The sequence below is a fragment of the Anoplopoma fimbria genome, chromosome 19 (assembly GCF_027596085.1).
Source record: "Anoplopoma fimbria isolate UVic2021 breed Golden Eagle Sablefish chromosome 19, Afim_UVic_2022, whole genome shotgun sequence".
NCBI lineage: Eukaryota > Metazoa > Chordata > Actinopteri > Perciformes > Anoplopomatidae > Anoplopoma > Anoplopoma fimbria.
The window spans coordinates 11,702,855-11,718,975 of NC_072467.1; the positions used below are offsets into that span (position 1 = coordinate 11,702,855).

General features: G+C 40.6%; 2 protein-coding genes across 6 annotated transcripts in view; both read right to left on the reverse strand.

Moving 5' to 3' along the window:
- The window catches only part of si:ch211-212o1.2 (uncharacterized protein LOC492735 homolog), a 32,428-nt gene extending 23,270 nt beyond the window's left edge, over positions 1-9,158 (reverse strand). The window contains exon 1 of the mRNA XM_054620360.1: positions 8,993-9,158. Within this exon, the coding sequence (XP_054476335.1) occupies positions 8,993-9,152 (160 nt within the window). The 5' untranslated portion in view covers positions 9,153-9,158. The remainder of the gene's footprint in view (positions 1-8,992) is intronic.
- A 3,937-nt stretch (positions 9,159-13,095) lies between these two features.
- The window catches only part of znf423 (zinc finger protein 423), a 144,110-nt gene continuing 141,084 nt past the window's right edge, over positions 13,096-16,121 (reverse strand). For all 5 annotated transcript variants that reach the window (XM_054620293.1, XM_054620292.1, XM_054620291.1 and 2 more), the window contains exon 21: positions 13,096-14,055. In XM_054620293.1, the coding sequence (XP_054476268.1) occupies positions 14,026-14,055 (30 nt within the window). In that variant the 3' untranslated portion in view covers positions 13,096-14,025. The remainder of the gene's footprint in view (positions 14,056-16,121) is intronic.

Genomic DNA, 16,121 nt, shown 5'->3' on the forward strand with positions numbered 1-16,121 from the left:
TGTGAGTGTGTGTGTGTGAATGTGTCAACTGTCACATGTGAGAAGAGAGTGTGATCACAGCGGCATTGATCTTCAACAGATAAATTCAGGTCAGTCAGATTTCAGGGATGAGATCCGTCACTCCTCTGCAGCACGCAGATTTATCTGAGAGGGGAAATGTCAATTTTGCAGATCAAGTCAACTATTTCTTCACCACTGGAAACTAACGTCACGCATTGACCCATGCATGACGTTACATACTGTAAATTCCACTAGTGGATACTTGATACACAGTGCAGTGTTTCCCATAGAAAGGTAAATATATTGCTAAATGCAAGAGCTTGTAGACTGGATGTGAGAACGTGCAGAATACGATGTGAGAAGTTGTAGAACAAAAATCTGAATTTATGTATTTTGAGTTTCACTTGTGTAAGATATTCACACACAGGAGCTGCATTTGAAGTCACAGAAAAACAAAAAATAAACACGAGAGCTTGTAGAAAAAAAAGGGCTTGTATTTTGACATTTTTCAATATTAAAAATATATTTACACACAGAAATAATATTTAAAAAATGTGTATGCTGAAATTTACATGAATGCAATGACAGCTTCAAACTCATAATCCAACAGTTACTGTTTATTTGTTACCGTTTATTTTTTCATTTTCCAGGACAATCAAAACTGAGGTGAAGTAAAGATAATGTCGTAGGTACCTAAAGGTAAAAACTATTCTCCGTAGAACTGCAACAGACTCAGTATGAAAAATAGCATTTTTTTGTTATATTGCTTATCAACAACTGATCATATGGTAACTTAGGACTTATTTTCTTTTCATATAAGTACTTTGCCGTGGATCTAATTTATGGAGATGTGAAGAGCAGTTCATGTCGATTTCGGAAAGTGACTGAATATTCGGGAACGTATCTAAAGAAACTTAAAAGAAACTTAAAAGTGTTAAATTTGAGAACGGTATTTGGTGTGGGGAAATCATGTTTCAAGCATACTTCCATGATTATCGGGATAATATCGTTAATCGCAATTATTTCGACCAGGATAATTGTCACATTTTCATATCGTCCCCATGCCTACGGCTTAAGAGATCTCTTTCAGAAAAGCTCCTGTGCCGCAGGATGTCTTCATGTGTGTTTAATGGGAGCAGGTTGACACATGAGCCGTCAGAGCCAGATGAGCTGAGCGAGGTTCAAGATCAGTATCACGCTTTAGATCGCTTACAGACACCGACAGCAGATCCTCCAGGGTACCTCGAGATCACACACACACACACACACACACACACACACACACACACACACACACACACACACACACACACACACACACACACACACACACACACACACACACACACACACACACTAACAGACCGACAAAACATACATGGTGCTCATGAGACTAGACTTGGATGTCTCGCAACGTACAGGAAGAGGAGAGAGAATGTGAACATTGGAGGGGAGGAGAGGAAAGAGGAGAGGCAGTCAGTGGACCGTGACACTTCAGACATATGGGAGGACCGAGGAGAGATGAGGGGATGAAAAGAGAGCCGGTCAGAGAGACACAGAAACAGAGGGAGAGGGAGATGTATCCAGCTGTTTGTCCGTCCTAGCTTTGCTGTAATGAGCACATGTTTGGCTCTATGAAGCATCGCCAACGCCTCATCTAACTTCTCCAAACTCTAACAAGCCAAACTGCTATTTAGATTTACCTCCTACCAGCGCTGAACCGGACCCAAACAACTAAGCACATAACAGCGTGACGCTGCCTTAAATGGACACTTTGACATTTTGAATTATCGCTGTTTATTTTCCTTCAACAGACACTTGTCAGCATGTGGGGAACATTTCTGCTTTTAAGTTTTTTGTGAAAATGACTCGGCGGCATTGTTAGCGTCGCTGAGCACATCTTCCACTCGCAGCCTGCTGTGCACTTTGGCTGAAATGAGGGAAAGCTTATAAGTCATTTATAGATTTACCTGGTGAAAAACACAAAAAAAAAGCACACACAAACTTATTCTTTATGATTACAGCTAGAAAACCACCAACAGACAGAGGACTGAGAAAGTATATCTAATTTGACATTTGACTGTTTTGTAGTTGACAGCTGCCATTGTCCATCAACAGAACGTGTTGTTTTGTGACAAAAAACACTGACAATAAACTGTTATTTATTGTTCTTCAATTTTTCAATAGAATTTAAACATTTACATTAAAGTATTATTTTAAATCTAGATAAATAAATAAAATCTGCAAAATTAAAAACTAGAATTAATTGTTGTTAATCCCCATCTGAGGAATGCTTATCCATCACTGAAGCCCACAGATGATTCCTGTGCAGCATTGCCTTCATAATGAGTCTAAATGTGTCAACATCAAGGTAAAAAAACGTTTTCCATATTTGTAAATTCACCTAACACCGTCCACACTGTCCTTGTGTCGTTTTAATGAATTCAGTTGAAATTAAACTTGTTCAGTCAGAATCCTGGACAGAGTGAAATGTCGCACTTTGCCGCTGAGGAAAACCTTTCTGCCGGACTCCAGGAAAACTCAGGATCATTGAATTACAATTATGATGAAAAAAAACAAAACAGAAGTGACATAAAAATATTGAAATATATATATATATATATATATATATATATATATATATATAAAAAGGCCTGACTGATATGTATGTATGGAAGTTATTATCACTTTGAGTTTATCAAATATATAATGGCCATTAATGATGAGAAACTGCAGAAATGGATAATGTTATGATAATGATATGTTTGGGGTCCTCTATAAATGTTGCTCTATGTATACAAAAAAAAAAGAAATATCAGGAGATATATTGGATTAAAGATGGTAAATTGACCACATTAACATAGTGCTTATCCAAGTAACAAAAACTTTTATATTTGTGTACAGGGTGACAGCATCGCTAAGTTGCTGTAAGAGAAAACACATTTTCAGGGCATTTACAGCTGGGTACTACAAAGTAAAGCCCATTATATTTATAAAATAAAAAAAACTTTAAAGTCTGCCTTTCATTCCCCCCACACACACACACACACACACACACACACACACACACACACACACACACACACACACACACACACACACACACACACACACACACACACACACACACACACACACACACACAAAGGTGGCTACAATAACACACCATGGCAAAGTTGTCAATGTAAAGGGATCATGAGTCACTAAATGCCCTAAACATTTCTCAAACAGTAGTAAAGTACAAGGTGGTCCAAATAAAAACTGTCGGCCTGGAGAAGCCGGCAGACGTTTACAGGGAGAAATCTGAAAACCTCGGCACACAAAAAAACCCAAATCTATCTGCATAGATAACACAAGGGTTAGGTGGGTAATTTTCTTTTATATATACAGTGGGGCAAAAAAGTATTTAGTCAGCCACCAATTGTGCAAGTTCTCCCACTTAAAAAGATGAGAGACGCCTGTAATTTTCATCATAGGTACACTTCAACTATGAGAGACAGAATGGGGGAAAGAATCCAGGAAATCACATTGTAGGATTGTTAATGAATTAATTGGTAAATTCCTCGGTAAAATAAGTATTTGGTCACCTACAAACAAGCAAGATTTCTGGCTCTCACAGACCTGTAACTTCTTCTTTAAGAGGCTCCTCTGTCCTCCACTCGTTACCTGTATTAATGGCACCTGTTTGAACTTGTTATCAGTATAAAAGACACCTGTCCACAACCTCAAACAGTCACACTCCAAACTCCACTATGGCCAAGACCAAAGAGCTGTCAAAGGACACCAGAAACAAAATTGTAGACCTGCACCAGGCTGGGAAGACTGAATCTGCAATAGGTAAGCAGCTTGGTGTGAAGAAATCAACTGTGGGAGCAATTATTAGAAAATGGAAGACATACAAGACCACTGATAATCTCCCTCGATCTGGGGCTCCACGCAAGATCTCACCCCGTGGGGCCAAAATGATCACAAGAACGGTGAACAAAAATCCCAGAACCACACGGGGGGACCTAGTGAATGACCTGCAGAGAGCTGGGACCAAAGTAACAAAGGCTACCATCAGTAACACACTACGCCGCCAGGGACTCAAATCCTGCAGTGCCAGACGTGTCCCCCTGCTTAAGCCAGTACATGTCCAGGCCCGTCTGAAGTTTGCTAGAGAGCATTTGGATGATCCAGAAGAGGATTGGGAGAATGTCATATGGTCAGATGAAACCAAAATAGAACTTTTTGGTAAAAACTCAACTCGTCGTGTTTGGAGGAGAAAGAATGCCGAGTTGCATCCAAAGAACACCATACCTACTGTGAAGCATGGGGTGGAAACATCATGCTTTGGGGCTGTTTTTCTGCAAGGGGACCAGGACGACTGATCCGTGTAAAGGAAAGAATGAATGGGGCCATGTATCGTGAGATTTTGAGTGAAAACCTCCTTCCATCAGCAAGGGCATTGAAGATGAAACGTGGCTGGGTCTTTCAGCATGACAATGATCCCAAACACACCGCCCGGGCAACGAAGGAGTGGCTTCGTAAGAAGCATTTCAAGGTCCTGGAGTGGCCTAGCCAGTCTCCAGATCTCAACCCCATAGAAAATCTGTGGAGGGAGTTGAAAGTCCGTGTTGCCCAGCGACAGCCCCAAAACATCACTGCTCTAGAGGAGATCTGCATGGAGGAATGGGCCAAAATACCAGCAACAGTGTGTGAAAAGCTTGTGAAGACTTACAGAAAACGTTTGACCTCTGTCATTGCCAACAAAGGGTATATAACAAAGTATTGAGATGAACTTTTGTTATTGACCAAATACTTATTTTCCACCATAATTTGCAAATATATTCTTTAAAAATCAGACAATGTGATTTTCAGGAATTTTTTTCTCATTTTGTCTCTCATAGTTTAGGTATACCTATGATGAAAATACAGGCCTATCTATCTAATAATGGGAGAACTTACAATTTTGACTAAATATATTTTGTATATATACTGTATATATATATATATATATATATATATATATATGTGTGTGTGTGTTTCGGCAGGCTTGAGCAACATTTACATGTTTTTATTATTTGTATTCTTGGTAAGGATTTTCCTATCCGTTATTGATTGTTCAAAAAAACAGGCTCAGGTGATTTTCTCTTAAATTTGCTCATGTTCTATCACCCTAGGGACACTTCATAAGTTCACAGCATACAAACAAAAAATATATTATGAATTGAATAATTTCTTACAGGGTTAGGTGCGTGACTGTAAAAGAACAGGTCATGTGGATTTATACATGTGGTTGGTGTGGATCGTCCTGCTCGGTAGGTCCTTCTGAAAGTCGGAGAACAGTCTCACATAAAGCATCTCATATAAAGCTTCACTACAACTTCAAGTTCAACAACAAAGTATAAACTTCTTCTCTGTTGAGTCTTATTGTGTAGTATTGAGTTAAGCAGCAGAGTCTGTGTTGTGTCCGAAACTCTGCTCCTATCGCAGCCTTGGTCTGAGCTATGTTTTACCCAGAGTCGGTCTGCTAACGGATAAAGGGTCGGGACCCCTAATGCATGTGTGATCCTCTTATCCATCAATCAGCACTGCACTCAACAACAACAGGCTGGCAGAGCAAACACGACCCGGGTCCTCATCAGCATCCTTCTCATTTTGGGTGTTTACCCTGCGTTTTCACTGCTCTTTATCCTGCCCTCCTATTTTATAATGATTGTTTTTAAAATTGATCATTTCGGATAGGAATTTCATTTTTCTTTTAAGCGTATCACTCTATGTTTGAATTTAATTTCAAGACATATAGTTATGGGATCAATATGGTCCCTTGTAATCCTTTTGGCAGATATAATTGTGTTGTTCTATAGACGTTTAATATTAAAGTTCTGTATTTCATCTTTAACTTGGGATGATCTTAAATTGCTTCCAAATCATTGAGTCAGTACTTAAACCGCCTGTTGTTGAAAATGCTCAGATCTCTTATACTGTTTCTACTAATGCTCATTAGCTTCTGCTGTGATCTATGAATAAATGAACACAAAAAAAAACTGTTGGTCCTGGTCCAACATCTCACTCGCTCCCCGTCATCAGCTCGTATCCAACTTTAATTAAGCTAAATAATCCACAGTGTGTGTGTGTGTGTACCTGCATGTATAAAAGCTTGTCTGTTTACATGAATGTGTAATGTTTGCGTTGCCTGGCAGTAGAAAAGACCAAATAGCAGAGTGGATATGGTTGTCTCTCTAATGTAATAGCGCTGAATAACAAAGTAGATCCATTAATGGGGACGGTGACTCCTTTACTCTAAAAATAGGAATACCTGTCTCGCCAGCTTCCAATGAAGTGAGGGGTTTGTTCTGCGACGACCTACACGCAGACAGATGTTAAATTAAAATGTTTTTAATAGTTTTTTTAAAAGTCTAAAGTCACCAGCTAGATCAGAAGATCCTTTACGGCTCCGTGAGTCAAAGGAGGCACCGCCAGCTTCAGTGGTGTGAGCATGAACACACTCAAAGTGCTCTAAGGACTTTGGATGGAAACCATGTGACACATGTTGAGACCTCATGGGAACCTCAAAATAAAGCGGTTATAGCGGTGAATACCTTTTCTTTTCTCTGATCAGCATTTCTATTTTAGGAAGCGCTAACAAGTGGCCAAAGTGGTCCGTCTAGAGGCAATTAAAATGCTCAGTGAAGTGAGACGTGGGGCAGATGGTCGGGCAAAGTGTGGCACAGTCCAGCTTGAAGCACAACTGGTAGGGCCGGTTTTATCTGCTAAGGTCTGAGGCGCAGTGTGTCTCCCATCGCCGCGCTCAAATCAATGGAGCTACAGCGCTAAAATGGCTCAATTTATCTAAATGTTGCTTTCCCTCTCCCTCTTCTGAGCCCACATTTTATCGAAACCCATTGACAGCCAGCCAAAAAAATGCCAGAGTTGAGCTGTGATGTGGAATGGTAGCAGAGTGTGACCTGGGAGTTAGTGTGGATCATGAGGTTCAAATCCTGAAGACCTTAAGCAGGTTTATGTAGAAAAGAAAAACATTAAACTCGTTTTATGGATGACAGATAAATTGCTGAATAAAAAAGCCAGTATGGCAGAGACAAAAAATATAGGCAGGTAGTGATGTAAAATGGCCACAATGCACACTATTACATGCGGCCTTCAGGGTCATGACACAGACGTAACACTTTGTTGTGACTTGCAAATCTGCAAACAATAACAACCGCTGTCATGTTATTTAAGTATTTGTAGCCTCTGCACCAGTGCTCCTGATAATAAGTCTCCAGGGTCCAGACTGCTGCTTAGTTTTTTATTCTGCCAGGTCGGTTTCATTCCAGACGCCTAATCAGACACTTATTGGGACTGGGACGCCAGGTGAATTTAAACTAGCAGGGAAAAAAGGAAACCGGCAACACTCCCGGCCCCAAGGACTGGATTTGAGGATTGCTGCTGTAAACTGTGTTGCAGACATTGATTTTGTCCCGGGACTAATCGTCTCTCCTAGCTGAGGGCAACAACTTCACTTGCATCTGAAAAACTTACAAATGAATCCTGTAGGAGTAAAGACCTTTACCTGAGGTGTTTGACTGAAAATGCTAGGGGCATTTTAAACATGTGCACCTGACTGGGGTTGTCCTTTAAGGCCCAATCGGTTTTCCACATGTCAAAGTGGAGCAAGTCATTTTTGTACTTCCTGTATTAGTACTTCCATAAAGTCCGGGGACTTGGAAGAGACAAATTCAACAGAGAATAATCAAAACGTATGCAGCCAAGCATGAGATATCCTGACTTTTAATTCCCAGTAAGCATCCAGTTCCCGAAACACTGGATACTACAATTTCTATAATGCATCTCAAAGCATCGTAAATTAGAACCTCAATGCAAATATCCTAAAAATATTCACACTTTGGAGGGCTGCCTCCAGATACACTGAGGATCTTATGCAGCAGCTTTTACTGTTAAAGTGCCCCTTTAACAAAAGGGTCACAATGCCAGCGAAACTAAAACACCTCAAACGTGCCTTGACCCACACACCAAACTCATGTATTTACCTACAAACACACACTACCACTGGGCAACTAAATTATGTAATATCCTCTGCTGCTGCAGTTAAATGTTTGTTGACATCACTAAAAAGTGTTAACAGACCTACAGCAAAGGTTCTGAGTTATCTGGAAAGCTATGTAAAATCTTTACACACATTGATAAAAGCCTTGCACTGGGTTTTGTACAACAAAAAACCTTGCTATCAATGTTTTTTGGGACTGTTTTGTCTTCATTAGATAGCTGACAGTACAGATGACAAGAAATGAGGTCAGGAAAGAGCCAGGACATTAATGCTGCAGTTCATAGCCTTCGCCCTAACCCCCAGGTCTCAGGGTCTTTGTAGTATGGATAGGTCTCAGTGGGTCTAAAGACAGAAACTGATTCTGAACATTGAGTTGTACATATGTACAGTAGGCTTTTCTAGGTATGAATACTTCAGGGACATGCTTACATTTGCAGAGACTTCGGTACAATTCCCTGTGGAGGTCCACCTTGAGCAAAAGGCAAACACTAATTGATACAGGTGTTTAAAATATTCTATTTCTTTCAGTTTTATGACACAGTGCTGACACAGTCAAGCAGATGTCAATAACCAAATATATTAAGGACAAACAGGCTATTTAGTAAAGTGTTGGACTGATAAATGTGGAGCTTTTAGCTGTAGACTCCACACAAACAGGCCTCCACACTCTTTAATGCAATCCTTCACAGCAGGTACCATGAGAGCGTGAAGCCCACTGTATGTGCAGCCATAATGAGGCTGTGGTGTCTGCTCGTTAATTAGCCTACATCTCATTAATAGCTAGCTTATAGCCACATTGTCTCCACCGTCACCATCATCCTTGTTAACCTCATCATGTCGCTCTGTGGCTTTCAGGCCTCCATGTCTCATTCCGTAGTCCCGGTACCGACACAAGAGAGTGACAGCAGCAGTGACACAAACCGACCATAAACACGTCCTCACCGGGAGAGTAGAGCCGTGCTAGCTGTCGGGCCCCGGCGTGCTGCGGTCCCCAGCGAGGCTCCGCGCTGCGTGCAGCCGCCCCGTGCTCGTTCCCGTTCGGATCCTCCTCCGCCATGGACCGGTGCCTGATGTCGGTCTCGGAGAGAAGCGACGCCGCCATAACTCCTTCCCGCTGCACCCTGCCTTGGCTTTCAGCTACAAGACATCAATAATAGGTGTGTGTCTCAGTCAATAACTTTTTTTTTTTTTTTTTTTTTTTTTTTGTATTAGTGTCCCGACCTCCAGTAGCGGTTGTTGTGTGTGGATGGAGGAGGGAGGCTGGACCCACTGATGCTAGCGGGGATGTACCGGAGCAGCCTCGCACCACCCGGAAACACACGGAGGGAGCTGCGCCGAAACACGGACCTATTTCGCAGGTTGAACCGCTGTAGCTTCTGTCATGCAGCGGTGTTAGTGTGTAACGGAGAAAAAAACAAAAACTTGCAAATTTGTTTCATATTAAAAAAACATGAAGTTTGGTTAATATCACGGCTCTCGCTGCACGTGTTGAGTTCAACAAACTTTGTTTATGTGTGCACTTCAACTGTTTCGTCAGCTGACGGCAGGGACCGTCTGCGTCATGCAGTCATGATAAGTAGTGAGAGTGGTACCTAATATTAAGTTTGGTGTTTAATTATGTATTCACTGAAAATAGCTGTTCTGCTCCCCCTGTTCACACAATAGAGACATTCAAATATAAAATCAGGGCACTTTAATGCACCTTAAAACACCTGCTGCAGGTGTTTTTTTTTCCAATTGAAAACAGATTGGCTACTGGTGGTCAAACTTATTAAAATTAAATGTAAAACAAAAAAATAATTATGACATCTTTGTAATGTAATATTCAGTTGTGTTGGTAAATTAAATGTCATATGAGTCAATTATTCAATGTAAACAAATACATTTAATTGGACAAATGTATTAGTTGACCCTCAACATCATATGCTTTAAGGTTCAGTCATGCAGAATGTTTAACAGCTCCAGTTGCTGCAGAGAAACCGTGATACCAGTGGATTTATACGCAAGACCTGCTGTATGTGAGCCTACAGAGGAAAAGTTTTACTGCTCTGATGATACACAAGCAAGTGTACAAGCTACAGCCTTCTGGTCTGGGAGGCTCTCAGCAGCTGCAAAAACTCAGCTGCCCAGACACATGGATACTGCTGAAACAGAAGGTTGCATACATCGAAACAAGTCAGTCAGTCTAGTCGTCGGTCATAAAAAAACACAGCCAGAGGAGCTCATGTTAAACGACAACATGTGTGTGATTTATGTTAAAAGCAGGTCTCAAGCGAAATGGCAGGAAAAGAGGATTGGTGTCATAGAGTCCACTGTGACATTATTGGAACAACACAAAATACCAAAGTGAAACTTGTTTTTTTATATATAAGCCCTGTTGAGTGATTTTGGTTTTCGCCATTCAGCCAACAAATCCTAATGACTGAAACGACCCCCTGACTTTTCATTAGCACCAACAGCTGGTCAGAGTTTCCACTTATCCTGTGAAAGATGTCAACATCTACTAAATGGATTGGCTCAAAATTGTGTTAATGTTTCCCAGAGGAGAAATTCCAATTGGTGAGCGCCTCACTTCTCCTCTAGTGCCACCATGAGGACGACCTTTGTGGTTTTGAGTGAAATGTCTCATCAGCCATTGACTGGATTGCCATAAAAAAAAAATGGTACAGACATCTGGATGATTGGTAATCACTTTGGTGATCCTCCAACTTTTATTTAAGGCCGCTATCAGGTCAAATTTTCAATTTGTCAAATCAATTGGTTTCTGACTAAGTTCTTAAGGCCAAAATACGGGAATTCCAATCAGCTGAACCTTGTTTTTAGTGCTATTTAGAAGAAAAAAAACTATAATGGTTAACATGGTAAATATTACATCTTGTAAACGTCAACATGCTAGCATTGGCATTCTGAGAATGTGCAGCCCAAAGCACCGTTGGGCCAAGGCACTGCCTCACACAACAGCTGTGGCTCTAGACTCTAACCACAGCCAGTATAAGTGACAGGGCTGTTAGTACTGCTCATCCCATTGAGAAGTATACTCCTCAATTTTGCAGCTCTGTGCAGATTAGTCTCTGTATATTATTGTTTTGGTTGTCCAGACCTGTGCATGTCTGTATTCCTGAGTCTCGTTGCTCATTCATACCAAATCTGAACACGTGTTATACCAACGGCATTTCACCTTCATCAGGTGACTGGAGATGCATCTTCAATGGGATGCTCATTATTTGTTGTGTCTGCAGATTATGCGAGTGGGTAGATGCTGGCTGGTATGTCAAGGCTCTGTTTTGGAGAATTCTGAAATCTTAACTCCATATTTAAACACTTTCAATATCCAAAATAACTGGAAGCCAGTCACTGTACTGTTTACACTGCTGGGACTTATACGAGATTTCAATCTGAAAAGGGATACTTGTTCAAATGTAATAATTATTATATACGATAGAAATCTGTTATCATTCAAATATTATATTCCATTTTAAAGTTATTTGACTTCTTACTGACTGGAGTGAAATCGAGGACACGAGCACGAAAAATCACAAACAAGCATTATGTGTCTTTTTATCAGTAGATACATACGGAGATGATTGCAGCAAAGTGTGATCAATGCCACAGTTATCCTTGTGAATGTGGTCCCTGGGTATAATGACAGTCTGTACTTTGTGGCAATAAAGATGGGAGATATTTTTTCCAATGTTGTTGAATCAGTACTGTGCAATGCTATCAGTATTCTTCATACAGCACTGTGTGAATTGTTCAATATTAACTTTGTGCCTGTTCGCTAAATCCCTTGGTTTTACAGTGTGGGTGACAATGTTACAGTTTCACCTCTACAGTATTTATGTCTTGAAGCTTACAATTTCATGTTCTCACCATTGAGGGGAATCTGAAATTGACCTGTCACTGTGATGTTATCGAATCAATCTCCCTGATTTCTTCTGGACTACAGTTTTTCCTGACACCACTCACTGCAGTGACATTTACACTGAACAGAGTGGATTTGAAGACTTCCACTGTGCTGCAGTGTGTTATGTGATCTCATTCAGACTTCTAGAAATCAAAGAAGGAAGTCTAATATGTCAGCACACACAGCATGAAGGAATTACCAGGACCACAAAAAATCTGAGTGGATACGTCATGCTGTTTTGGATCACAAATGTAAATTACCTCACACGGTCATTTTTCTATTAATGACAAGGTGTGTGTATTGTCTCATAATCCTGCAATCAAAAATGTAATCTAAACGTATTTTTATTAGGATAAAGCACACGTAATGTTTGCAATCACATATTTACAAGGACATTTTAAGAAGTGCTTAAAAACAAGAATAATATAAAACAATTCAAGATTATATATCGTTGTGTGACTTTTGCCCAATTGTGTGTCACGTTTGTCTCCACTGATTGAGTCAATTCATACCAAAGCCACAATCGTAAAAAATAACACCTGGTACTGAAAGAACACACATTATTTTTTTTAAATGACATTTATCTTTAAATGGGTTACTTTGTCCCCTAGGCCTTCATCCACTCATTCAACAATGCTCCCTTCAGGTTTGGTGATAGGTGTCATTAAGGTGGACATTTTATTTGAAGATTGTTTCATTTGAATATTTTTTCCTGGAGGTCTGAAGACTTGCAGAAGATTTGATTAAAGTCACAAAAAGTAAACGTAACAGAAATTTGTTTTATCTTCTTTCCTTTTCCAGTTGTCATCTTGTGATCCAATTGAAGGGTCTTGGCACCCATGTGGGGAAGCACACATAGCTAGAATATCTTTTATTGTTTTAAATACATTATCTGAAGCACTTTGAACGGCCTTTGTGCATGGAATGTGTTAAAATAATTTAAAATCTGCACTAAACTCATGGATGTTAATTCTTGAGTTTGACCATCACTTCTCTCAATCACCCTCATCAGTGTTTCCAACAGACTTGTAGAATATTGCACTTGCATATTAGTGACTGACGACACTGTATGCAAGCTCACATATTTATAGTTCTTTTGAATAAATCACCACCACACAGGAATTCTTTATTTGTCATTTATTTATTTGTTTTATCTTTTTTTTCTGTACTAGATTATTGCAATCTGGTTAATTCACATTTAAAAAGCAGTCATTGACCAGACGCACTGAAATCGATGATATTCATTTTTACAATAACCATTATAGGCCCCATAGAGACTGGAAAACCCAATCCAAAAAAAAAAAAGAAACATCTGTATGGTTTTCTGCACTTTATTTTGTTTGATGAGACTTTTTTTGATAGTAATTACAAAAAAGAAAAATATATATAACAATAATCATAAAAAGGAGAGTTGAGGGGAAAAAACTCAGGAATATTACGACAAACAATCACAACACAGCACAAGTACCTACTTACGGCGAGAAATGAAAGGTACAAAAATGAAAAAACAAAATAAGCGCATATGGCAGAAAGAAAAAATCAAAGAAATTGGCACCTATGAAGTTAAATACAGTAAGCAACCGAGGGGACGAGAAAGTGAAGCCTTTTTCCTACAATCTATTAAAAAAATCCCAAAACAAAAGGGGTGTTTTCTTGCTTTTTTTCCTTTTCTATTTGTTAAAAAAAATAAAATGCCTGACCCGGGGAGTGATGGTTGGGAGGGGAGGAAAGGAGAAGGGGAGGAGGAAGAAGCTGGTGGGGGGGTGGGGGTTCGGCAGGGACAATAAAAAATACTGCACGTACAATACCTTATCTCACTCTTCTCTTTCCTTCATCTAGCTTTTTACCGTTTCTCTCACCCACTTTTTCCTTTCTTTATTTAATAGCATATCCCATTAATATTCCTTTCCCCCGCTGCTCCTAATAGCCGCGCCCAGTGGCGCGATCGTTAGAGTTTTACATGTGAGTAGCAAATGACACTTTGATTGGCTGTGATGTGGAGATGGGAGTCCCCTGCCGGCTCCGGGTCGGGGGCCCCGGCTGAGTCGAGAGATCCTGCCGGGCCTCGGTCTCACTGCGCGTGCTGACTCAGTGTGTGGTTCTGGAGGGAGAGAGGGAGAGGGAGAGACAGAGAGAAAACGTGAGAACACATGATGAGAGAAATAATGGGCTACGTGAGCATAGTGCTTTCCACTCGCACCCCCACCCAATAATAGAACAGAGGAGAACAGAAACACAACCGCCTCCCACAGCACAGACAGCAAGGCCTCCTCGCTTTATACATAGTCTGACGAAAGAAGAGGAAGAAAAGAAGACAAAACAAGTCGAGCAGAGAAGGCAAAACATAAACTCGTGGGTACAGCACTGAGGTATTGTTGTTCACACAAAATATTTTGAGAAACGGGGGAAAAAGAAACTGATTTGGACATTTTCTAAAAAAAACATGCATTCAGTCTCCCGGAGAAAAACTGAGAAACTCGTACCTATATTTTTGCCCGTACTGACACACCCAAACAATGCACCTCATGATCTAATAAAAGCAGAACCTGGTTTTGGTCTGGACCAAACAATTACAGCTCATATAGTATTTGTTCTGTTTTTTTGTTTTATGTCTTATCTGTGGGAACACAGAGCCTCGATTTGTTTATTCAGATCTGTGAAACCCTTGTGTCTTTTGATATTGTGATTAATATTTTACAGAGACCATCTCCATACCGCGGAGACGCCTACACTCACATCTCTCCAAAGGCAGCAGCGAACTACACATCAATACATAATCACAATACAAAAAACCCACCTTTTTTTAATAAATTAAAATTCACAACAGCAGCGAGCGAGAGCACAAAGGGAGATGGATGCAGCGATCTCTGTGTAAAAAACTAGAGTGGAGGAACTGAGACCCAGGATGGATATGTATAAAATGTAAATAACTGTAGTACACAACATACTGCACAAACACATACAACTACTAATATGTTAAACTTTATGACTGAAAGGTAGATGCACTCTAACAGGCCTGTACAGGCTTCTCCCTGTGGAGTATTAGGAATGTTATACACAGATATGTGCAAAAACAGGCATGTTTTCTCCAGCAAACACAGAAACACACACACAAGCACATCCACCCATACACGCACGGAAACACACACAAGCACACCCCCACAATCAGTCCTCTGTGGCTGTTCCATATCAGCTACAATGGGGAACTGAACTCGTGATAATCTGGATTTGCTGGTTTAGAACCTGGCTAGGGATCAAATCTAAAGCTGGGGAGATACTGTCTGTGTGTGTGTGTGTGTGTGTGTGTGTGTGTGTGCGCTGGAGATAGGGAGATGATTGGAAAGATTTCTCTGGGAATTTGACTGTGTGTGTGTGTGTGTGTGTGTGTGTGTGTGTGTGTGTGTGTGTGTGTGTATCAGATAAATTTCCACATGGATGTTTTCCTCTTCCTCTCTGCTCATTTTCCCCAGACTGTTCAGCTTTCTCCCTATGAAACTTTCCCTTGCTCTCTCTCTCTCTCTCTCTCACACACACACACACACACACACACACACACACACACACACACACACACACACACACACACACACACACACACACACACACACACACACACACACACACACACTCACACAAATTCCCTCTGAAATCTTTCCCTATCATCCCTTCTTCTTCACACATACAGTACACACTCCCCCCTTTTAGACACACACACACATACACACATGTCCCAGTGAGATCTTCCCAATCAACGCCCCCCGCAACACACACACACACCACTAAAAGCAGCTTTCTCAGATTAATCGCTCTCTCTCTCATAGATAGGCCCCACTACAGAAAAAAAAAGAACAGCGGATGGGAGAACAGAAAAAAAGAGGAGGGGATAGGGGGATGAACAGAACAGAGAGACGAAGAGGGGTGGATGGGGACAGAAATGTGAAGGATTAAACGTGGTTTGGGGTTGATAAATACTTATTTGTCATTCTACGGCCCTTATCTTGCTGTGCATGTTTTAGTTGAGCCCCGTGGTGTGCAAGTGTGTGTGTGTATGTGTGTGTATGTGTGTGAGAGTGAACGAGATATATAGAGAGAGTATGGCGTACATGGCTTTAGAGGCAAAGCTATTGCATCCAGGGGAAAGCAAAGGGTATTAATGTCCTACACACA